The sequence below is a fragment of the Callithrix jacchus genome, chromosome 8, assembly GCF_049354715.1.
Source record: "Callithrix jacchus isolate 240 chromosome 8, calJac240_pri, whole genome shotgun sequence".
In the NCBI taxonomy this organism is placed as follows: Eukaryota; Metazoa; Chordata; class Mammalia; order Primates; family Cebidae; genus Callithrix; species Callithrix jacchus.
Window position 1 is genome coordinate 94034090 of NC_133509.1, and position 25721 is coordinate 94059810.

Here is a 25721-nt window from a genome sequence, read left to right on the forward strand (position 1 = left end):
ATAAGAACATTAGCGTACTGTAAGGCACATGCTACCTGCACAACAAATGATAGCCATTGTTGCAGGATTTAGGTGGCTGAGATGATGCAAAAGAAAATCTCCAATGTCAGTGGGAGGAACGAGTTATTTTAATGTTTTAAGGTATAGTCATGGGTAGAGTCTAAAAGAGGAAAGATTATAGTTAAATGTTAATTTTTTTCCTGAAAGCTTCAGGTGACAAAATTGTATTAAAGAGGGCACATAGTAAGTAGTCCAATGACAAAGGCAATAAGGAGACAGAAGTTCTATGGACCTAAAAGGTAGAGAATATTTGGGGAGAATTCTCTTTAGGGCAGCACACCCAGGGAGTGCTCAATAAAAGCTTAGTGACTAGGTGGTAAACAGGTACCATTTGTGAAGAGAGTCCTTTAGGTTGGAGCTTCCAACCTGGCATACATCATGATCATCTAAGGATCATTTAACTACTGCACATTCCCAAGCCCTTTTGCCTACCTACAAGATAGACTTCTTGGAATAATGTCTGGGAAGTCTTGAAATGTTAAGACTTCTCGGATAATTCTGAGGCACAGCCAACCCTCAGTGAGAGGAAGGCAAGTTTCTAGTCCTGAAATTGTAAAGGAAGAATGAAATGGAGATAAAAGAAGGAAAATGGGACATAGTGAAGTCATTTTTAGATATATTTCTGGAGATGTTAGGGAAGCAACCACAGAGTGGTAGAAGTGGATTGCTGGTTATTTTAATTCCAAGGCTGGCAAAACCCAGGGATTTTAGTGGCTTGAACTCCTCTCTATAAACTCTGATTTTGGGGAACTCAGGAGAGAGAATAAAACAAGATAAAACAAGAATTTAAGTGTGTTATCAAATTCAGAAATAGAGACTAGCTCTATTAGCATAGTTTTGCCCCAGTGGGTTATACCTCTACTGGATTTACTAATATAAAAAGAATAGGAATTAGGGCCACGTATTTGAAGTAAAAATCCACAGCCTAAACTTCGTTAGTTCTCTTTCCCAGAACTCATCACTCCTGTCAGCAAGCTTATATCCATTGGCAATGTGAATACGCATTATGCTGAATGTGCGCTGTTTTATTATAGCGGGATTGAGGAAGCCAGTAAAACTACAGCTGAGAGTCAATAATTTTCTCCTCCGTATTACCATGATTCTAGCATTCTGCTGACACCACTCCCTTTAGGATATTTAATACTGAGATGATAACATTTGCTTTCACATGTCTTAATAATTGTTTACTGAAAGCATAAAATACATCAAGTAGCCTTCTGAGTGGAGAGGGGAGAAATGACTCCCACTTGGGACAAACCATGGGTCTGGCAGCAGCTCTTCCTCACACATGAGACCCTCCCTTCCAGCCCTTCTCCTGGTGGAGGTGAGCTGGCAAACCTAACTCATCAAAGCTGAACTTCTCTTTGTCTTATTTCTAATTTGTGAAAAGAGGCCATTTGAATATTTGTTTTTTCCTGGTATTGCTAAAGGACCATTTTCATGACAAGATTCTGAATGAACTTTGGTACCATTCTCCTCCACCAGTAATCACTCAAACTTTTGTTTTACGCTTAGAACTCTGAGTGTAGAGTCTCTTCTTTACAGAACACAGTTAATAACGTTGTTCATCCGAAGCCCACTCCAAGCACAAACATCATTTAGCCCTTGAGTTGCTCCCTTTGATGGAGAAGAGGAATAATATTTACCTAATAAAGATCCTCATAATCTCTGCCATCATCCTCAGTCAATCTTTTTTTTTAGAGAAAATGCTTCAGCTTTGAAGACTCTCCTGTTTTCATGTCCAATTGTTTTCATGTGTAGAGCACAATGAGCTACAACAGAAACTGGAAAAGAAAGAACGAGAATGTGATGCCAAGACTCAAGAGAAGGAAGAGATGATGCAGACCTTAAATAAAATGAAAGAGAAACTTGAAAAGGAGACTACTGAGCATAAGCAAGTCAAGCAGCAGGTGGCGGACCTCACAGCACAGCTCCATGAGCTCAGCAGGGTGAGGTCTTCCGCTCAGCTCACAGGCAGCTGCCAAGGCCTCACTGACCCTAGCGCCCTTCACCCTTAAGTAGACAACTTCATACTGGGGGAGCAAAATCTGAAATGGCTCATGATTAATCACAGTTAGGAGACTCACTCCCTCTGCTGTCATGTAGGCAGCTGAGGTATTTGGGGGCTGTGCATGTAAGAATACTGTACTAATCTAAGAGCAAAGGAAATTGTATTAGCTTCTTAAAGTGAAAACTGACTTCATGAAAATCACACTTTCTGTGATGGTGCAAGAAGTGAGAAAGATGTGAATGCATCCCAGACAAGTACTTGGGTGTCAAATACAAAAGGTTGATGCAGTGGAGTCCATGAAGGCCCAAAAAAGTCCATTCAACTTTACCGATCCTTTAAACATTCTCAGAAGTGTGAATTTCTCTATCATACACATCTTAGGCAAAGTTACAGACTCTCAAGTCATTCAATGAATTTACTTCTTCCATTGATCTTTTCTTTTCCTATTTTTATCTTTTCAGAGGGCCGTCTGTGCTTCAATCCCAGGTGGACCCTCACCTGGAGCCCCAGGAGGGCCCTTTCCCTCCTCTGTACCTGGATCTCTCCTTCCTCCCCCACCGCCCCCACCTCTACCAGGTGGGATGCTTCCCCCTCCACCACCTCCCCTCCCTCCAGGTGGCCCTCCTCCTCCCCCAGGGCCTCCTCCCTTAGGGGGAATCATGCCACCTCCTGGTGCTCCAATGGGCTTGGCACTCAAGAAGAAAAACATTCCTCAGCCCGCAAATGCCCTGAAATCCTTCAACTGGTCTAAACTGCCTGAGGTAAGCCATTTGCTCCAATTTTCCCTCTAATGGATAGCATTAGCAGCTCATTGTGTTGTCACTGAAAGGGAAAACAGCCTTGGCTGTTAAATGATTTCATTTTCTAGTGTGGACTCAGGGTTCTCACTAGCTCAGATATTTAAGTGATAAAGCTTCTGAAAGAAAGGACACATTGTTTGAAACCCTGCTCACTTTGAGTGTCTGGTAGACTGAAAAATTTGGGATAGAAGCACTTTTTAAAGAATAGCGGTGCCTGTTCTTTTTATGTATAACTGTAAACCATAGCAGTTATTACCTTGATGTTTCTAGAACAAACTGGAAGGAACAGTATGGACCGAAATTGATGATACAAAAGTCTTCAAACTTCTAGATCTTGAAGACCTGGAAAGAACCTTCTCTGCCTATCAAAGACAGCAGGTAACAGCATATGCCCTCCGGATACCAAAAAAGTAGAAAAATCATGTCTTATCCATGCATGATCGCTGGCCCATCAGCCATGGCCATGATGTGACAGGCACATATGAGTTCTTGGCTGTTGGATCTACCCTGATATGTTTCTGCAGAGCAGCATGGTTGTGCACGTCCACATCTGTGTCCAAGTGACTGTCAGTTGTATGTGAACAGTTGAAGGTATATAAGCTCCTTGTTAGGGAGTTTAATATCTGGTGTATGTCTAAGACCTTGGCTCTGTTGGTGTAGAGTTTTGTATGCTATCACTTGTATTTAGTCAAAACGGGTCACCAGGAGAAAATGTTAGTAGAAGAGTTAAATAACTTCAGTTGTCACCCCACAGTGTTTATATGTAAAACTATTTTGGTTTATCTGAATTTTTAAAAAATACTTATCAAATGGTTACCATTTGAAGCAGAATGCTTTGTGAAATGGATGGAATTTTTAGACATACAGAGGTTTTTTAATGACTCTAATTTGGCCGGTAGATGGAACTTAGGAGTTTTTACTGTATGTCATGAACAGAAGTGGGGTTGTAAAGCCTGAGCAAGTGGGGAGATGTCAATGGTACAGATACGACCAGAGAAGCTACTGAAATGTGAGCAAAGCTTTTGTAATAGTGGCAAAACCATGTGATTTGGTGCCTGCTGGCACTCCACATTGACAGGGCCAACTAGTCAGCATCACTGTGTGAGCCCAGGCACATCTGCGTGGTACCTCTTGTTCTTCAAGAGGGCATCGTGGTCGAGCCTCTTAAAGTTAGACCAGAACAGAACACAGCAAAGTGGCCACGTCTGGAGAGTTTCAGAAGAAAAAAGAAAAGGTGGAGTAGGATCCCAAATAATCAAAGACTTGAGAAGAGAAAACTTGAATCTTGTCGTGTGAGAAGAAAGATTCTTAAGTTGTCTGAAGGCGAGGAGTGATGGAGAGAGCAGAGTTCATCCTAAACAGGAACACACGAATGCTGGGCATCTTACAGGGGCTTTCCTTGGGCTTCACTGAGAGGCCCTTAACTCCCAGATTAATCATGGGTGGAGCATCCTTAAACAAGCAGCAGACTTCCTAGCTGGTTTCCTTGGCTAAGTCCCCAAGAAAGAGTGTATCAGGAAAGAAATACTGAGCACCAAAAGAGTAGATGGCCTTGGGGGGAGAAACAAAAACTAAGGGTTTTTTTGTTTCATTTTGTTTTTTCAAAATAGCCTTTGATGCATCTGAAATGGGGAAAAAAATCCAATATTTAAGTGAATATTTTTCCTTAAGAAAGGGAAAGCTTTCTGCAATGCCTTTTATGCCAGTTTAATAAAATACAAAAATAGAGGTGGTTGCCTGCCATGGTGACATGAACACTTAAAACAGGAGCCCTCAGCTGCCCACCCCTACCGTAAGTAGGAACGGAAACATGGGCAATGTTATACAACCAAATAAGGGAAAATGAAAAAACACAATGAAGATGAGGCATTGGCCAATAGAAAGCAAAACAACTTATCTTTCAAAGGACAAAAGTTGTCTTTAGAGTCCTCATGTGGCAGGGACTGTGACCAGACTCATTCCTGATTGGCTGCAACATGCCACCTCTTTCTCTGTCTGTTGTCCTGAGAAGGTGTCTCCCTAGCCTTTACGTGAAATCTAGAGGCATTTTAGCAAATTTCCTGGTAATTCAAATCATCTTCTAACCTGGTTATATGCCCCATTGCTTTCCCACTTCAGTTTTGATCACTGATACTGGTCCTTGGTGATTGCCTAATGTGAAGACTTGAGAATCGTAGAGAAGTAAATGAAAGGAAGGAAAAGCAGCAGTTATTCCAAATGATGCTACTCAAGTCCAAGCATGTGGGTTGCATTTATTATAAAGGCAGGTGGTTGAAAGACCTAAGTTTACAAGACTCATAATTAACTGGCTTTCAGCAGAAGGTGCAGAAGGATGCTGCCAAAATGCTGTGGGACAAATATGTGGACAGTTCTCAAGAGCTCTGGGAGACAAGATTGCAGAAAGCCTAGCAATTGGGTAATTGTCTCCTAGCAACCAACACTGTTTAAGTAATCAGTAGGCATTCCAGTCAGGAGAGTCCAGAACATTTCAGTTGTACTTAACACTAAGTAGACCGGCAAGTAGAATCAGTTGTGACCGTATTTTCAATAGCACTTCCTGAAGAAAAATTTCAGCATACCTGATCAGCTTGAGTAGTTCAAGTGTGTTTACCCTTTTGGTACAAGAATTTGAGATGAGAACTTTTAAACCATAAGTATATTTTCTAAATAAGGATAATTTGAACCATTTTATTGAATTCACTGAATTCTGATAGAAAATCCAAAGATGTGGACACTTTAGTTGGAATATGTAGGACACTGTAAAGGAAATGGAGTGCCTGTCATTGAATGTCCCTTTATCTCACGACCAATGGAAACACTCAAGACCTATGCGTTTTCATCTCAGTCTTGGCAGTGCATTGTATGATTCACTTGAACTGCTCCCTTTTCTACTCCCAAATGAATACTGAGGACCTATTTTTTTCCATGGTGTCTCCTCTTTTCCTCCTTCCAGAGTCATGACACTCTGTTCAAACTCTAGACTTCAGCCAGTTGTTTGGCTAGATACAATTCTCAGATAGGCAAAGGAACACATGAATACTATGGATGCATGCAACAGGAACCCTGCACAGAGGAAGATTTTGGAAAAATTTCAGTAATATCAGATTAGTATAATTTAGATGAATACTGAGAAATGGCACTTAGGGAATATATACAAACACACATGTATATGCAGACACACCCACACCCACATACATATATATATGCATACACTTAGGTACATAAACTATATCCAGTTGATGTGAGGAATCAAAATCAGAACATATATTGTCTACTTTGTATACAAAGTACTTCAAAGGATGAAAAATGTATTAAACTTTTGCACAGGCCCACAGTGTAACTCAGACTATAAAAGCAGAGATGAGGAAAATCTGTAAATAACTGTAATATGAACTACACGATCATAATATTAAGCCTCTATTACATTCCTGATGCTGAGTATGATATACACAGTTCCCAATCTCGTCAACCTTAAGATTTAGTTCTCAAGGAGCTCTTATACTTATTTTTTCCCTTAACGCTCACCCCCAGCTCTATGAGTAGATACTATTCATATTTTATAGGTAATAGAAACATGGCTTGGTGTGTATTTAGGGACTCCAAAAGGACATAATTCTCAGTTTCACTTTGTTCTTCCCCACGGTTTTTATTCATTATAAATGTCAGACTTTGTATAGGATTTTCTTTAACTCCAGCTTTAAGAACAAGACTGCTCCTATTCAGAATGTTCTGTTCAGTGCGGATATCAACGGTGTGCTGAGCTGATTATGTAAGCTTATGTGCCATGTGAAATGGGATCTAGTAGTTATTTTCCACTCACATTCCAAAAGTTCATTGGAAAGTCAATTTCTGGAATCTCAGGACCTCTTTTTCTCGTTGAAACTATATTACACATGATTTCCAGGTCAGCCACAAAAGACTTATTTAAATACATAATGTAGCACATTGCATAGCTATACTTTTCAGATACAATTAAACAATATTCATCTCTGTTTTATGGGAAATTTTCATCCGTAAATTCTATAAATTCATTTCTCTCTATACAATTGAATAGAGGCGAAATGAGCTAAAGGTACTACATTTACCTAAAGGGAGTCATATCTCTGTAGCAACCAATTCACAACTCACTATCTCTTCCTTCCCCCTGGTCTTTGCTTGAGGACAGCCCTTCCTTAAGGATCCTATTGTCATCACATTGTCAAACTTCAAAGCTTCTGCTCTGGGTTAGGAACAAAGAATAACTGTGGTCCCAGGCTCTGAAATCGAACCTCTCCTGCTTATGTGTAATGCATAAGACATTTTGGGGGTTCCATTTAGAGCACTCAATGATATCTTCTGATTTTTTACAAATTATCAAAGAATTTTCATTTTTTATTCTCTTTACAATTTTTCTTCCTATATCTAATTTTCATATTGAAAAATTTTAAGATTTAAGATATTTATTTAAATAAGCTTGATCCTTAGCCATGGCACATGAAGACGGAAGAGAGAATTATAAATATTTCTTAAGACCAAGTGTAAGTTGTATAACTAGGCTTCATGGTAAGGGTTAATCAAGTGCAGGGTTTTATATAAATATAGGGTATGAATTTTTCTGGATAGGGATCCATAATTTTTACCAGATTGACAGAAGTCTATCTCAAAATGATTAAAAACCAATCATGTAAGAGTTATGATTATTTGTGAAGTGTTGAGTCATTATTCCATTGTGGAATTCAATCTACAGCACTATCAGCACTGCTTCCTGAAAATGCAAGTCCCAACTTCCTATTTATACTCCAAGCCCTAAGCTTTATGCCAAAAGTTGCCTGGAAAAACCAGATATCCTGTTAGGTGAAGCCAGAAATAAGTGATTCTACCACATTTGACCCAAGCCAATTAGAAATATCTTTTGTTATTTCCGTCTCATATTTGAGTGAATAAGGTTTCAAAAAGAATGTAAACTTACCTTGAAATAGTCTTGGAAGCATCGTTATTTCTAACATGCCCCTTTCAATGAAACTTATAAGCTTTATGATTTTATTTCTAATGTGCCAAGTAAAGGACTTTTAAAGAAGTTGAATCTTTAGGCTAATAACTGAAGAAACTCTTGCATGGCATTCTTTATCCTCTCCTCTAGAAAGATTAAATATATTATGTGATTATTAACTATTATACTTACTGCTGGTGCTGGTTACAAATGGGAGATCTCGACCAGCTGTTTTTCTAGCTCAACTGAAAGCAGAGCAAAAGGGGAATAAATTGACTTAATCATCAGCTTGAAAGATGAAATAATTGTATCATTGTAGCTTCCAAGTATTGAGCTCATACAGTATATTAGGTACTATACAAAACGCATTACATGATTGTCATGTTTAATCGTCACACCAATCAGTTGTTAATTAACTCCATTTTACAGACAGACAGACTGAGCCCCAAGCCCCACACCCAGTAAATAACAGTTGTCTGATTCCACAGTCCTCTACACTAGAGGTCAGAAGTCTTAATTTGCTGACATTGGGAACTTAGAAAATAGGATGAGTTGCCAGTGAACTTCAAAAATGTTTCTTCTTTGAGGGTCAGAAAGTGAGAGCAGAATCTAAGTTTAACTACCAACTCTCTCTTTAAGAGAAAAAAAATAGGTTAAGATGACCTCATGGAGTTCACTTCACCATAGTCTTTTTTGCCCTTGAAAGGAAACTGCTTTTACAGGAAGAGTCCCAAGGAGCTTCAGAGTAGATAACTTGGCAGTTATAACAGAGACAAAAGAAAACTGGGATATCAGAGGAGGAGTATTCATTGTTTTTTACACGCCTTTCTAGAAAAGCAGTCCCTCCTTGTATGGCTAGAGTAAGGGGAGGACACACTCTGTTTCCCACTAGAGGAATTATGTGAAACAGCTCATCTGTGTAAAATTGGCCTTGGCAGTGCTGCCGAGACCAATGAAACCTTAAGGAATCTGCTGAGCAAATGCTGGTTGTGCAAGCTGTTGGCCCAAAAACTGGGGCGTGTTTTGCACAATGAAGCCTTACTCATTTCAGCATTGCAAAAATATGAGACGTATGCTGTAACTTTCTCATAGCATGTCAGTTTCTTCTTCGTTGCCTTTTTCACTCCAAGTCTTTTCTAAAAACTATTTCCAGAAGAGACTGTTGACCTTGTATGCTTGAACAGCCCTGAGGCAGTTAAGACAGGGCCACCAGTGGCTGCACAGCACACGAACCACTGATTTTCTCTTAATTGCATGTTCTTTTTCCTCATACCTACCTGTAGCACCTATGGGTATTATTTGGACTTTATAGGGGTGCTGAGGGTTAATATTACTGACTTGAGTTGTTCGACCTGTCTTTCCTCAATCCTTCTTATAACACAAGATGACAGGAGATTATTTCCATCAAAAAAGTGCCTTTTTTTTTTTTTTTGCTATTAACAGTAGGAATAGTTTCCTCAAGTTAATGGAATTGATTGATATTCTGCTTCAAGTAAAAATCATCATGTTGAGTAAATGGAGCTAGTGGTCATTTCAAAGAGGATTTGTTCCTTTCCCAGCTTGGGTCTTTCTGGGGTGTTTTAAGCCCTGTCTTTTCTGAATTTGATTTTCCCCCATTGAAAATTGGGTACAGCAAATGTCATCGTCTTTCTCTACCCTGAATGCTTAGTATTGTGCTCTTCACGGTATTCAGCCAAACTTTCTCATCTTCATCAACTCTCACTGATGATCTCTTACACTACATCACTTATTTCCTTGACTGCTTTGACTTTTCCCCATTTGTTGCTGTGATTTCTGAACTGCATGTATCTGATTTGCCTTTTCCATGCCTCTGCCATGGCTGTAGGATTTCTTTGTGAACAGTAACTCCAAGCAGGTAAGTGAGCTACTACCTAAAGCTTGCTTAATATAACTCCTTGGCTCACTGTAAGCTTGAAATCTCTTCGTTATCCAGGATTTTGTTTTTGTTTTTTAACTAGTGTAATCTAATGCCTAGGAAACTCCACTTTGGATTTCAACTCTTAAATGAATATCTAGAGGTTCGCCTGGAATTTTAGCACGAGACAGTTGACATTTGATCACATAGTGCCCCATATTATAAATTTCATATTGCCTTTGTTTTCCAAACTATTACACAGTTCTAGAGCTCTTTGGTTTCCTTACTTTTTTTAATGCTACCGTTATTGGCATAACAATTTATGTAATTGTTTGATTTTTTTCCCTCCTAATTCTTGGATGGGAAATATTTGAAAAAGGCTTGATGGTGTGTATAAGACTTGGGCTATTGTCTTCTGATAGTAATCAAGTATTTACAGATTGCATAGGCTGTAGTTGAATTTAGATGCTCAATACGTTTAGCATCTGAGCAAGCCAGATTGCAGTCACGTCACTCCAAATTCATTTTCTTTTTAAACTCTAAAATTTAAACAGTAGTACAGACTCATGTTAAAAACAGCAGTCTGGTCTAAGATTTAGTAGTTTGTAGAACTGATAATGTTTGATGTTCTCCATAAATTCATAAGGCTTAGTAGGAAAGTACATAGAATTTTTAGAGCTTAAACAGACTTTAGAAATACCACTTTAATTCAATCCCCTCATCCAATGAGAAAACTTTGTAGGTAAGTTGAATGAAGAATTCACCTAAGATTCTTCATCTTTGTGTAAAGTGTACATACAATTTTGCAAAAGAAAGAGCTACTTAATAATCAGTTTTCTTACATTTTTAAAATGTGGTAATCTACTTTTCAATTGATCCTCTCTGCTAATGAAATCAGACTTGATATTTATCAACGTAGCCTCAACCTTTTTATTATTACTGATACTCCTGTTGCTCAGTTTACTCTAAAAGTATGTTAAATATAACTTTTGTTTGTTCCACCTAAAATTATAACTGGCCATCGTAGCTTACAGATTTCTGTACAGCAACAGAATATGAAAGTAGTGTTTTATTGTTAGTGTAAGTAACTGAACTCATGCCTCAAACTGCCTGTTCCCATTGTCCATCAGGCTCCAGGGTAATGAAGGGTACCGTCTGGCTTTTGGAGCTTCCTGCTGTACATGAAGATGTTTGAGAGGTTTTATCGTTTAGCTTTTTTGAGTGCTCAGGTTGCAAATGGTTCTGGGGTGAATGGGCCTTGCAAATGGCTGGACAGGCAATGGCAAGCCTCAGCTGAGCCTGATTCATAGTGACAGTTCTTCTGTCTGCAATCCATAGGAATTTGGGGGACAAAAGGAGGGCACCACTCACTGATAATTTATGCACATTTAGCATCTTCAACTTAGAAGCACTTTGTTCTTCCAAATAATGCTTTTTCAAATGTGGGTGGTCAGCTTTTCTTATTATTTCCTTTTACCAACTAGACTGTAACCTTTGTTTCAATTCCACCATCTCTCCACACTCCCCACCTCACCATCTCAGCTTTGCTCGTGTGTGTATGTGTAGAGTGTGTGTAATGTGTGTGTGAACAAAAATGTAAAGGAAAGTGTGTGTCTGAAGTCTGAATGTCCCTGTTGGACTTTGATGGATTTCTTTCGTGCTCTTTACAGAAAGAAGCAGATGCCATTGATGACACTCTGAGTTCCAAACTTAAAGTCAAAGAGCTTTCGGTGATTGATGGTCGGAGAGCTCAGAATTGCAACATTCTTCTATCGAGGTATTGTTGATGTTGAATAAACATTCCTAGTAGGCCCAACATTTCCATTCTGTGGCTCAAAACCACATGTTAGTGATTTTGTTTTAATTGTACTCTGCTGAGGTACAGTTCCTTGGATTCCCTTCTGTTAAAATGAGAACAGCTCTTGGTGCTGACTTTCCCTAGCAGAACATATCAGAGCTGAATGCCTTCTTTCTCAAAGCTTAATTTCCACAGACCTCTAAATTTAAAAGCAGAACATCTTAAGTCAATCTTTTCTTCCCAGAAAACCTGTAAAATGGACTTGACTTTTATTTACACTTCTTGGCCTTAGAGATATTTTGGTCATTTGGTAGCACTGTCACAGAATCAGGACCAACAGATGAAGGCTCTGTTTTATTTTGCTTTCTAAAGTCACCTTTTTACATATCAAGGTTATATGATTTCATGCTCTTTTTGAGCATTTTTATGGCTAAAAGGATATGTAAATTTCAAACCTCCATGAAATGCTAATTTTTCCAGTTCAGCCCTGTTCAGAAATCTTTCTCATAATTAGTGAACCATCACAGCCTTGGAACTTGAAAAGAAGAAAGGAAATTTGGGAGCCTGAAATCTGATTGCAGCTTCGGGCAATGTTGTCAGGTTGTTCTGGGGATGTCAAATAGCTTTTCTTTATCTAGTTTCTTCTTTCCTCTAAAAGGAACTTTCATGTTAGGCAAAGACACCTAACACTTAGGGAGTGAGTGAAGATATAAAGAATCTTACATGTTGGGGCTTTAAAGATAAGTTACATTCTGGAAGGAATGTTGCATATGCATTGAGGCTGGTATAAGGTGACTTCTTTTTCAGGGAGAATGAAGAGAGGGAAAGTAGTAGTCCTTATTATTTCAATGTACTTAGAATGAATTTCTTTTAACACAAAGAGCTGCTGCTTGGTTTTCATCATGGAAGTTGATTCTTAACGAGATATGTATTACTTCAGGGAGCAAATGTTTCTTTCAGTGAAGAGAAATTGAACCTTAGTGAGATCTTTGAATTTTAATGCAACTAGTGAGGTAACCCGAACCATCCCGTTAGCATTTTATTTCTGCCTGTGGCTGAAAGCTGTGTAAGTAACCAGACCCCGTATTTATTCTGAACTATGCTAAGGTTAGATAAAATATCTATCTGCTTTAGGAAGACACCACTGAAAATAATTTGAAGGTCAACTTATTTTTCTTTTACAGTAACCCCCACCCCTTATCCACAGTTTCACTTTCTGTAGTTATTCATGGTCTAGTACAATAAGATATTTGGAAATAAACTGCATTCACATAACCTTTATTATAATATTTTGTTGTAATTGTTCTATTTTATTTTTAGTTATGATTGATCTCTCACTGTGCCTGATTTATAAATTAAACTATCATTGGTATGTACATATAGGGGAAAAAAAACATAGTCTGTGTAAGGGTCAGTACTATCTACAGATTCAGGCCTCCACTGAGGGGTCGTGGAACATATCACCCTCCAATAAGGGAAGACTGCTGTACAGTGTAAACAGTTCGCTTTGTTACCTTTTTATAAGTAGTATTTCTAATAGCAAAATTAAATTAATTTGGGGAAAATTGTGGGGATTTTTTTTACATCCTAGAATTTCTCTCTATATTTTATGCTTGTACCATCCAGATGAATGCTTTAAAACACTTGGCAAAGGGAGCAGTCACAGAATTTCTATAGTGTTGAAATGCCTTTAGAGTGAAAACCGTGGCCTCGTTCCTCATCGACAGATTATTCAGTAGTACTAAGTATCAACCAAGGTAATTAAACTAGATATAGATAAGGTTACATCTCTTTCTGGCAAATTTCCCATTCTATTATTGAGGGGATTAGTTCATATTTGTGGTATGTAATTCCCTTGTAACCTTAGGCGCTAACACTTTTGAGGTGACTTAGAACTTGAATGTATGTAAACTATCTTAAGACAGTTTTAAACTGGCCTCATATCTGTCAGATTATCAATTAAAATTCAGTTTAGTGGATGTGTTATTACAGTGAGCACAAAAAGCGTGTTGAGATCAGGAGTTAAGGACCAACCTGGCCAATGTGTTGAAACCCCGTCTCTACTAAAAATACAAAAATTAGCTGGGCGTGGTGGTACGCACCTGTAGTCCCAGCTACTCAGGAGAGGTTGAGGCAGGAGAATCGCTTTAACCTGGGAGGCGTCAGTTGCAGTGAGCTGAGATTCCACCACTGCACTCCAGCCTAGTGACAGAGCAAGACACTATCTTTAAAAAAAAAAGCGTGTTGTGTGTGTGGCAAAGTAATTTTGAGTCCCATTTGACCTGCTGGCCATTGGCCGCGTTGATCAGGATCTGAAGCCTTCTCTCCCACAGGGGGTTCAGTACCACGTCCTTTTGTGCTCAGTGGTCAATTGTTCTACTCTCTCATCAGGGAAGTACAGAATGACATGTTACATATTGTGGTAAAAGTGAAAACAATTAAGCAAATTTATAATTTTTTATTTAGTTTTTTAACCAATCAGCAGTTTACTTTTCATTCTTCCCTTTTTGTTGGCAATCTATTACTATGCACAAAAGGAGCTAGGAGCATAAAAGGAGAAGAAAGAAATATGAAAACGTGTTCAACACTGTTTTTCTTAGTCATCACTTTGGAGTATTTATTTGCCTGGCACTGTGCTGAGTGCCATAGGATATACTACAAGTTAAGATAATATTGCTGCCTTTGAAAGCATGTGAGTGATTGGAGAAGAAAAATGACACCTATGAGAAGATTTGTGCACAGTTCAGGGCTTACACTGGTCTGACTGAAGGACACAGAGCTCAGCTGTGTAGGAGGCGCGCCAGCAGGGCTTACTGTAGAAAGTGGGCCTCAAAGGCAAGGACTGTTACATGATGAGAGGAGACCAGGAAGCCCATGTCAAGGAGGCGTGCAGCAGCAAAGATGTGGGAGGGACATAAGCATAGCTAGTAAAGAGAGCCCTGCAATCCTGGCAGAGAAGTATCAATTGGTTTGAATGAAACCAGGCAGGAGAGCCAGAGATTCAGGACTTGTGCGTTTATAAGGGCATGAGTCAGCCCAGGATCACATCATAGCCTCCTCATCTGTAAAATGAAGATCATGAGAGTAGCAGCCCTGCAGTGGCTTGTGAGAATTCTACCTAGGATGTGTGCAGCCCCTGGAAGGGTGCCTGCATGGGTACTGCCCTGTCAGTGTCCTGTTTATGTATCCATGGGATCAGAACTGGTACCGTGTGTTTGTTTAATAAAGTTTTTTAGTTTGGGCTCTCGGTTTCGCAGGACAGGTTAGAAGGGGTTAACAGCTGGACCAGGGCAGCCATCAGATAAGGGTCTCTGTTGTCCAGGTGAGACTTGATGACTGAGGGACAGCTTCAAGAGAGATGAAGAAGCCCTTGAAGGCTGGTTTTGTGCTTGGGGACAATGAATAGGAATGTTTCAAAGATAATGTCAGTATTTCCCACCTTCCCACACTTACTATCTTTCTTTCCAGCTTATTTCATTCCCAGAGGCTGGTGAACTTCTGTATTTCTTATCTTGCTGTCTAGGGATTTATTTCCTGGCAATGCCATCATTACACCAGAGTTCACCACAGTGAAAGCCTGTGGTGTATTCCATGGGCTATATTTTAATGAGCATTTGTGTTCACAGTATTTACGATTATGCCTTAAAGGTCTTCCTTATATTTTACAAATGTCAGTGGACCCTTTTGGTCAGGGGCACCTGCCACAGCTTTGTCTGAAGCCAAGCAAGGCAGTTAGAAAGAGGCCAAGGCAGGGAAGAGGTGCCGACTCTCCCCATGCCTGAGTGAGTAGGGTATTTGCAGCCTGATTGAACAAATCATTTGAAGCTCTCAGAGAGATGACCTAAAAGGTGTGCATTTGAATGGGGAGTCTAGAGCATCAGGGACCATGCTTTTCATGGGAAGAGAGTAAAACGGGCACATCTTAGAGAATTCATTTCTCAGGTCCTCAGAGAATAAGCAACTTTTCTACTGTGTATGGGTGACATGTAGCAATTTAAAATTTATTCTGTTTTATTCCCTAAAACAGACCTCTCCTCCAGCGGGGTTCGGGGAGACAGAAACTTGGAAGCAGGATTATATTGCAAAATGAACCCACCTAAAACACAATTTTATGAAGTGTTCTGCTGTTCTTTTTTTTCCAGATGCTCACTTAGCACAGCAGCCTGGGTGTAGTAAACCACAAAAAGCTACTCTAAAGTAAGGGGATTTGGCCTAAATCCACTGAAGTAGAGCTAAGGCTGATCTAGCCATCCATCCTTATCTTAGTTATGCCTGGATGTTCCAATTCTCTTTGCAAATTTTTGAAATACTTGAGTAGAGCAGCCTAGAGTTGAATACTATTTTAAGATGGCTGGTTTATTTCCTGCCTAATAAAGAAAGTTGGAGTAGATGTCTCAAAAGTTGCCACCCTCCAGCACTCTAGAACAGTACCAAACTTTAAAAACAATTAATTACAGAGATTAGAGACTGATTCTGTGGATGACAGATGATACTAAGAACTCTGCAACCTGTAGAACCATCCCCGAGGGTGGGGTACCTTTCTCCCCTTTCCCTTAAGACAGGGTTTCTTTGTCTGATCCAACAGGCCACGTGCATGGCGTTTTGTTGACAGATAGATTTTCTTAAGTACTAGCCATTAAAGTCTCCAGTCTGTTTGTGGGCCACATTAAGAGAAACCAAAATTGTTTTGAATTAGAGCTGGTGTTTAGTCCAGACAGCCTCTGGGGGTTGAGGAGCATAAATATATACAATTTCAAAAGCAAGAAGTTCTGTGCTCCATATGGGGAGCTAATGAAATGCAAATCTGATACTTCAAGTATTGTTCTCACTCTGATTTTCAACTCCTTTTTTTTTAAATGCAAAACAGAAGGACTCAGCAGAACTACACCATAAAATGGTTTCTTCCACTTGGTGTGAAAGGACACAGAACTAGTTTATTTGTTTTCTTATAAGCAGAGCTCTTCTCGTGATTATAGATGTTTTCACAGCCAGTTGGTTTTCAGCATTGGCAGTTTCAGCCTTCCCTGTTGTTACTGTTTCTTGGCCTTGCATGGCCGCACAATGGTGTTTACACTTAAATTGACTCAAGGGCCTCTAGTGTCCTGGAATCCAGGGCTACCCAGTTGAGGCCTTGATCCTGTAATTCGGTTTTCCCGCTGTTATATACTTTACCCATGCCAACAGCTAAATTGTTCTGTTTAAGTAGGGGGATTTTCTAACACTGGTATTCTGGGAAACATGTTCATGAGGCAGATCGTCCCAAGAAGGACTAAAACCATCTGAAAAAGTCTACCAGGGTGAGGGTGGCTGAAACAGCGTGGAGGTTATGATGGCACCACAGCTCAGAGGAAGTGATAGAACGGGGCTTCTTTGTCAGCTTGAACAATTTCGCATTTTGCCTAGATGCTTTTTTGGGTTTGAGAACAGGAAATAGAAGAGAATGGTGTTATTACTGTAGGAGTCCCGGATTTTTTCCTTCTCTTCTCTACTTAATGGCACATGAAACAACATTCAGTTTAAATAGCAGGGTGGATGGTTTTAACAAAATCATGTCCCAAGTCTAGAGAAAAAGACAAGCCAGAGGCATCCTTGGTGGGGTGCCTCATCTAGCTTCACCTGGGGGTTCTCTTCTTTTACACTGCCTTTGAGTGCACACTTTCACTTAGCCCTCACCTTCACCTGTAAGCCCATGGCTGAGTGTGTGCTTTACACACCTTTGTGTCTTGAGGGCTGCATCATATCTTCTGGTTCTCCCAATGACTATAATCACTGTTAAGGACCGCATCTTCGATTTCCTTCTTAATACCCCCAGGCCTAATGGATGTCATACACAGAGAGGAAACACTGGTGAAATAATGGATATAACAGTGCTTTGAAAAGTGATCTTAATTACCATACTAAGTACTGTTTAATGCATTCTTAGCTGCATATGAACATTTAGGTTACAAAAGTACTGCTGCTTTGTTTTTCTAGTATAGAAAAGTCTGTCTTGTAGAACGTACATATAGTTTATTGTGTTCAAAAATGGCCTGGAGCTTTGTTAAGCACTTTGCTTAATCCTCATGTGGACATATGCAAACACAATGCTTTTTTTTTTTGGCAGGGATGCAGTTATGTAGTTATTACTATCCCCGTTTTACAGATGAGGAAACTGAGGCTTAATAAAAATGTTTTGCTGTAGTCACACTGACCAGGAAGTGTCAGAGACAGGACTGGGGCCCAGTGTTGGAGACAAGACTGGGGCTCAGTCTAATAGAAGATGAGGTCCTTAGCTGGGTCACACCAAAGCCCTACCTTCAAAAGTTGCATGTGACATATGTACATCTTCTTTCTCTATATTTGTATGTTTACGTCTTTATCTCCAGTCCTAAATATGACTCTTCTTCAAGAGCATAGATGAAAAGAACAAATCAAGTCATGTAAATATGCCACATTAGTTATAGGTTGTAAGGAAGTAAGATTTTTTAAATCTTACACACATGGGGAGTCATGCCTGCAATCCCTGAGCTTTGGGAGGCCAAGGTGGAAGGGTTGCTTGAGGCTAGGGATTCAAGACCAGCCTGGGCAACATAGTGAGACCCCCATTTCTATTTAAAAAAAAAAAAAAAGAAAGAAAGAAAAGGTCTGGGTCTAATGCATACAAATTAAACAAAGGAATGATTCTCTTGTTGCAGCTAATAATGCAATTAAGATTTTTTGCCCTGGGTAAGACTATTGTTACTTTTTCTTTTTTGAGACAGAGTCTTGCTATGTCACCGGGCTGGAGTGCAGTGGCATGATCTCGGCTCACTGCAACCTCCGCCTCCTAGGTTCAAGTGATTTTTCTGCCTCAGGCTCCCGAGTAGCTGGGACTACAAGCACGTGTCCCCACTCCCGGCTAATTTTTGTATTTTTAATAGAGATGGAGTTTCACCTTATTGGCCAGGATGGTCTCCATCTTTTGACCTCATGATCCGCCCGCCTCGGGCTCCCAAAGTGCTGGTATTATAGGCATGAGCCACTGCACCTGGCCTTAACATTATATTTTATAGTTAATACTTTGTTGTTCTGATAATCAAGATACAGATTCCTGATTAAATTGGTAAATCATTTAAGTTGATGGTAGACAGAAAAAGAGAAAACAGATTTGTATTTTTGCTTAAATCCTTCCCTATGAGATACTAACTAGATAAGGAATATTTGTATAAAGAGTTTGAGACTAGCAATCAAGACTCTTGGGTTTGTGGTTTCTGTTTGACCTTGGACAAATCACTTGGCCATTCTGGGCCTCAGTTTATCTATTAACAAATGCCTTAATTATGAAGTACTTATAAACTTTATTATGCATATTATCTGTTTCTCAACTTTCTAACAATAACATGAAGTTTCTAGCCTTCTCAAAATCCACTTTTTACCTGACAGCAAACTTGAAACACTCCTGACATATAAACAGGTCAGAAACTTAGTTCCATTCTCTCACCTGCAATTCACGGATCCTATGTGTAAAAGAAAACAATTGTGTATGGGTATTTTCCCTCATTCTAATCTTCCAATCCCTTGCTTAGGAACACTAAATCATAGAACATAGCAGCTTTGTCCTCTGTGTAAGCAGAGCATTACAAAGCCCTGAAGGAATGTTAAAGCCATTTTAAAATCCTATTTTTAGGTTCAATATTGTCAGGAAATAAGCTTTCACTGAGAGATTTTGACAAAAAAAAAGTACTTGAAAATCAGCAGCTGGAGTAGCAAAATGAATTATGTGAAATTGTAATACTCAAATCAATACGGTTGATAACAAAATATTCTTTCTCCAGGTTGAAATTATCCAATGATGAAATCAAACGGGCAATTCTAACAATGGACGAGCAGGAAGATCTGCCCAAGGACATGTTGGAACAGGTGAGCTACCAGATGTATGTCAGAGTAGAAGTGAAAACCGACTGGCAACAGGGAGTGGGACATTGAGAACCTCCAGTTGTTGCTAGTGGATCATTTCCTATGTATGAATTGAGGAGGCTGATGAACCCAGTTTCCATGTGACTCTCTTAGGAAACTTAATGCCCTTATTCTCATTGCTTCCCAAACTGATGGGTGAAAGGAAGATCAAGTTTATCAAATGCCTGTGATCCACAGTGTCCCTCAAGCTGCAATTGTCTTATACCTCAGTAAATCAAGTAAATCTACTAGCTCTAGAAGAAAATCTGTGTTTCACAGGAATATGGAGAATCCCACTAGCACCGTGAGATTGCAAACCATACTACAGAAACTGATTCCATTACTAAACTCTAAATATAATTTGTGTCTTGGTCACCAGACCCACAACCATGAAAATGACCTTTAAGCACCTAACACGGTCATCTGTATCTAAATACACATGTGTGTCACAAGGCAGGTTGTGAAAGTCTTGAGGCTAAGTCTTACCTCTGTACATTGTACAGCACCCTCTTGGGTTATATATAGCGGGAAATTTAAATGCTAGGGCTAGCAAGAACAGGATTTACAGCCAGGCAGTATACATCTTTGCTCATGGTATCTTGATATAATTTTTATTATCCATCACCAAGCAGCCAGTATTTCTGTAGCTTTCCTGTGTAGCCATTCCAGCTATGTCATGGGTTGTTTGGCATCTTTGTCTAGTTGTCCTCAAACAACAATGAGGACAGTGTTGATCTTTAACATATTCTAGGGATATTCATCTGTCTCTGCCCCCTGCCCCTCGGTCTGGGCCTAAACTTTTCTGTGTTCCGCGGTGATAGTCTCAGGATGCTATAAGACTGTTCCATCCTTCTGTCTCCTTGTTTTGGGGATGGGCTCACATTTTGAGTGGTTTTGGTCAAGAAATCCATATTTGTTAGAGCCAGGTCCACCTAAGGTCAACTGTGGACAGATGCAACTACGATTCCACACTGAACTCGGGGTTGCATCTGTAGGTGCGCCCTGCTCCAAGAGCAGGGAATAAGGGTATTTTGTGTTGTTAACAGAAATCCTGAGTAGTGAAGTTGCTCTGGGTAGAGTGCCTGTCTGTCTGCATGTACATTTTCCCTGCTTCTCATGATGTCCTCAAAGGTCTCAGACACCACGCAGGGAGGAATGATGTTTGCAGAGTCACTCGGTAATGGACCGGCCCCTGCCTGCAACCTCTGCAGCTGGAATAGTCCTGGGGGAAAACCCTCACATTTCCCGTGGAAAAACTTTCCATGCTGGCCTTTAAAGGTTTTCTTTAATTATCAAAATAGTTAATAATTATGTTCTTAAGCCTCTTGGGGTGCTCTGTGTATGGTTTAAAAGGATCCTCTGAACCCAGAATTTATTTTGAGAGCATTTTCTGTCTCCTCCACACACCCTTCCCTCCCTCACTGTAGACCAGTCACATAGTCTACAGTGGGACAGTGGAGCGTAGCTCCCTCTGCCCCTCCCAGGTGACCCTGCCTTCGAGTTGCTGCAGCCAATGTGCTAACCCAGAGTGAAGGACTATGTGTAAAGCTGCTTTAGTCCTCCTGCCTTCAGCTCCTATCGACAAGGTCGTATGTTTTAAAATTCCACAAGATCTGTTTACTGTGGAATTGCATCCCCTGAAATTCCTCCTTGAGGGAAAGGATTTCAGAATCTTGCCAAAAGGGCCTGCAGTACAAATAGAATGTACTTCAAATAAATACAAGAAAGAAAACCAGTCTACTGAAGCAGAATCTGGCCAAGTAGGAAATTTTTGACCTGGCCTCTCCTGACAATTCTGTGTGTGTCTTGCTCTCTGGTCATCTCCCACGCTCTTTCTTTTCTTCCTCACTTTACTATTTGTTCTTTACTTCCCTTTCCTCTATACAGCATTCTTCCCAGACAAGTGTTGATGCCAGCATCTCCTTACTCCTATTTAGGATGTGCCTGTTGGCCACTGTCATCCTCTCCTCTCTTGCTGCTTGCAGCTGCTGAGCTCTGATCTCAGCTGAGAGCTACACACTCTTCTTTCTTGGAACACATATCTTTATCCTTATTTCTAGATATTTGTCTAACTCTCCATCCTCTCTTAAAACTACCCATGCACAGTCCTTTACGCAACTCTCCTTTGAGAGACTTTAGGTAACTGTGCCCTTTTAGGTAACAAAAGAGATGTAGTGACTGTGTTATTCTGAACAGGGGCCAAGTGGGCTTGGCACAACAAGTTGGCAGGGAGAAAGGGGACTCTGTGAATTGGTGAAAGGATCCCTGAGGCTAGAACTCAGTTTCCTTGCCCAGTAGGTAAAAATCCAAGCTGAGGGAGGCTAGGGTGATGCTTTCCTCTCTCCTTCTCTTCCCTTCTCCTTGCCTTCCTACCTTTTTTCCCTGCACTGAGAAAGAATAAGATACACAGCTGGGCGCTGTGGCTCACGCCGGTAATTCCAGCACTCTGGGGGGCCGAGGCAGGTGGATCATGAGGTCAGGAGATCGAGACCATCCTGGCCAACATGGTGAAACCCCATCTCTACTAAAAAACACAAAAATTAGCTGGGCATGGTGGCACGCACTAGTAGTCCCAGGTACTTGGGAGGCTGGGGCAGGAGAATTGCCTGAACCCAGGAAGCAGAGATTGCAGTGAGCCAAGATTGTGCCACTGCACTCCAGCCTGGCACCTGGCGACAGAGCGAGACTCTATCTCAAAAAAAAAAAAAAAAAAAAAGAATAAGATAGACATCCTGAACAGTGTCACTGTTTGAACACAGGAACAGAAATGCCCAGGAGCTATCAGGCCCCTAGACCTATGAACTCCCTGGCATCTACTTCCGTCTTCCCCCACTTCCATCCCACTAGGAATGAGAGGATATCCCTTCCCTTCGCTCTGGCCCCATTCCTTCCTTCTAGTCAGGACCCCAGCTAGACTGACTGCCCCCTCCTCTAGATCAGCCCTACTACTCTTAGCTCATTCAAGTGTTAGCCTTTAGCACTTAAACACACTCCTACATACAGCTCCTACATACATATATCACACATACACACCCTGCACACACACACCTACACATCCCTACACACACACTGTGCACACACCCTCTGCACACACACATACACATACACATCTTATGTACATGCCCCTCTCAAGACTCCACATCCCCACCTAGCTGCTGTCTTCTCTCTGGCACAGCCAGAGTTTTTGAAAGCCGTCCACACTCACTTCCTACCCACTCCGCCACACTGTCCTCCTTTCCTCCCTAGAGCTTTTCTCAGGGGCACTTGCAGCTTCCCTGTTGCCAGAGCCAGGGGACACTACAGGGCCCTCATTTGCCTTAGTTTCTTGGGGGTGTTCGCACCCATGGCCACTTGTTCCATGCTGAAATGCTGTTTTCCTGTGGCCCTGTGAGCCACACAGGCCTCTCTGGCTGCATCTCTGTGGCCTTCTTTTAAAGGTTTTCCCTTTCCTTGTCCTGGCCCCTTGAATGCTGGTTCTCTCCAGCCCTGCTTTTTTTTTCTCTTGATGACACCTCTCCTAATCTCACTGACACCCACACCTTCACTAAGCTACCTGTTATAACCAATGCCATGCCTCAGCTTCCAAACAGATCTTCCCAGGGCTTCAGACCCTTTCTCCAACTGCATACTAGAAATCTCAACTTGGTTCCATACAATCATTTTGAACATGAAACTCACCTTCTCCTCCCCATCCCAGCCCACCTACCTCCAGCCTTCTCTTCCTGGGTACCCTGTTACATTATTGCTTAAGCCAGAAGCCCAGGCATCGTCTTTGACTCTTCCTCCCTCATAAACCACCATCCGTCAAGTCAGGCCCGTTCCATTCAAGTCTCATAAATAGCTCAAGAGTCTGGCCACTATCTCCACCCTATCCAGACCACCATCATCTCTCACCCAGATTACTTACTGTGTCACTATCTAATCATGACTCTCTCATATTTTTAATCTCTTCTAATTCTTTTTCTATCCTGCAACCACACTGATTTTTTTTTAAATGTAAACTCACTCTCCTACATGAGATTTTTAAGGTATGTTCCAGTGCCCTCAACATAAAGACAGAACCCTGCCCTCTCCCACTGACATTACCACTGCCCTTCCACCTGCCTAAGTAAGTGCTTGTTCCAGACCCTGGCACACAGTATACACTCTGCCTGGAAGGTATTCCAGCCTCACACAACACTTCCCTGTAATTCCCAATCCCCTCTCTCTGCTGATGACACTCAGACTAACTGCCTTTCTGAGGTCCCTCAGTTAAATCCAACAAACATTTGAAAACTTACTAAAGGGATCATCCAGTTCCAGCATCAAATTCTGGTGAGAGTCTCAAAGTCAAGAAGTCAATGTTTAAAAAAAAAAAAAAAAAAAAAAAAGCTAAGGGTATCTGATCTAGAAAACAGCATGAGTTCACAGGTCTTGCATACACATCCAAAACGTGTATACCTTGAAAGGAAATGATACACGTAGAGAAGTACTGCTTCAGTTTTAAATATTGTTACTCTTTCTTCCACATTCCCTGCTCATTTCTTCCTTCTAAATAAGATATGAAATTAAAAACATCACATCCCACTGTGTTCCTCTCACCCAACTCTACAAGAAAGGGGGGAAAAGATTAAATTAGATAAACTAGAAAAATAAGAAAATGGAATGGAAACTACCAATGGAATTATTCATTCCAGCATGATGTAACAGAAAAAAGGCATAGAGTTGGAAGCCAAGAGACCTGGGTTCTATTACTAATCATTTACACAAACTTGCTTTGTAATCCTGGGTCAGTGGCTTGTTCTCTCTGGACCTCAGTTGTATCATCTTCTGTTGACAGTGTTGACTCTCTAAGGTTCTTCTAATGGTCTGTGAAAAAGAGGTTCCGGTAGAGAACTCCCACAATTCTGATTTGGGAGGCAGTAGAGAACAGAAAGGTGCCAGGAATGAATCTTATACCTATAATTTAACTACTTTTAAGTAAAAATTGAAATATTTAATCATTTCTATTGTATCTTAACCTGTGAGCAGAGCTTATAAATTCAACAAGAGTTAACATTTTATCTTGGAACAAATTAACTGAAAGGGTGAAAAATTACTACATGGATTTAAGTGATAAACCTCAGTTTTAATATTCACGTGTACTTTTCAGCTCTTGAAATTTGTTCCTGAAAAAAGTGACATTGACCTGTTGGAGGAACATAAACACGAACTGGATCGGATGGCCAAGGCTGATAGGTTCCTTTTTGAGATGAGCCGGTGAGTTTGAAAGGGCTTAGAATGTGAAGATGTCCCTTCACTTTCTGAGATTCATGAATTTTCAATTCATGTTGAATTGTTCCGGCTAATTAACCTGGCCTAACTTGAAAGCTTTTTCATTCTCAAACTCTTCTCAAGTCTGAGTCATGTGGAATTTGTTTTGTTATGTCAGTTCTTACCTATGGGTAAGCCAGGGTTGGAGTTTCTTCACAATTATCTCTATTTCTGGGCCCCTTTGGCCTAATCAAGTCATAACTTTTTCTGATTCCAGTTAATATCATTCTCCTCACCAGTTTGATTTCTTGGAATAGTGTCTCATACTTTCAAGCAGCTTAGCATGGCAAGGTGGTTGTAAAATAGAATATATATATATATATATGGACAAACTCTGGCAATGTCAGCCTCAAGCCCACATAACTGAACAACCAGGATCTAGATGTCAAATCATGACACATGCAGACATCACTAATCGATCATGGCACTCTTCCCACGGAGCCTTGGCAAGCTCTCTGAACCCTTCTCCAGAAAGCCCTGAGGCAGCCACAGCTTCATAATTGGGTTTGGCATATGAGCTAAGTCGATCTGCCATCTCAGGCCTAGAAAATTGATTCCACATTAGAGAAGGACCAGTGGTCCTGAAATTCTTAGTGAACCTCAGGGCACAGCTTTCTCCCTTAGGGGAGCCGAGAGGATGCTCACTGTGAAAACAGAGGGAGGTTTGCAGGTGGGTGTGAGGACGAGACAATGTGGAAAGGGGATACTGGAGACCAGTTTTTACTTTGGAAAGTTAAGAAATTTGGGAAAGGTATAGGGAACTGTCCTTTATTTGCAGTAGGATGTTCTTTACATTTTTGTTCCCTTTTATCTCTTCTATGCTCAAAAGAGTTTTTCCCGGGACTCTGAGGGAGTGGAAGGGCTTTAGTCAACAGCAGCCGGCTCCCACTTTCTTTTAGCAGTTGGTCTTGATGGAGCTAAGGACTCTGCCGCAGTTGACCAAATAACCCCTGAAGGTCAGACCAAAATGGGCTCTCCAGGCAAAGCTGGCTTATGCCCTG

The 25721-nt window shown here is 40.7% G+C and overlaps 1 protein-coding gene across 8 annotated transcripts in view; it reads left to right on the forward strand.

Annotated features, from left to right (window-relative positions):
• DAAM1 (dishevelled associated activator of morphogenesis 1) overlaps positions 1-25721 on the forward strand; it is a 189645-nt gene that overhangs the window by 146737 nt on the left and 17187 nt on the right. For 4 of the 8 annotated variants that reach the window (XM_078335038.1, XM_078335036.1, XM_078335037.1 and 1 more), the window contains 7 exons: positions 1822-2009; positions 2533-2832; positions 3142-3249; positions 9687-9716; positions 11387-11493; positions 19308-19392; positions 24560-24666. In XM_078335038.1, the coding sequence (XP_078191164.1) occupies positions 1822-2009; positions 2533-2832; positions 3142-3249; positions 9687-9716; positions 11387-11493; positions 19308-19392; positions 24560-24666 (925 nt within the window). The remainder of the gene's footprint in view (positions 1-1821; positions 2010-2532; positions 2833-3141; positions 3250-9686; positions 9717-11386; positions 11494-19307; positions 19393-24559; positions 24667-25721) is intronic. The other 4 variants (XM_078335040.1, XM_078335039.1, XM_078335041.1 and 1 more) reach the window with 1 other exon arrangement.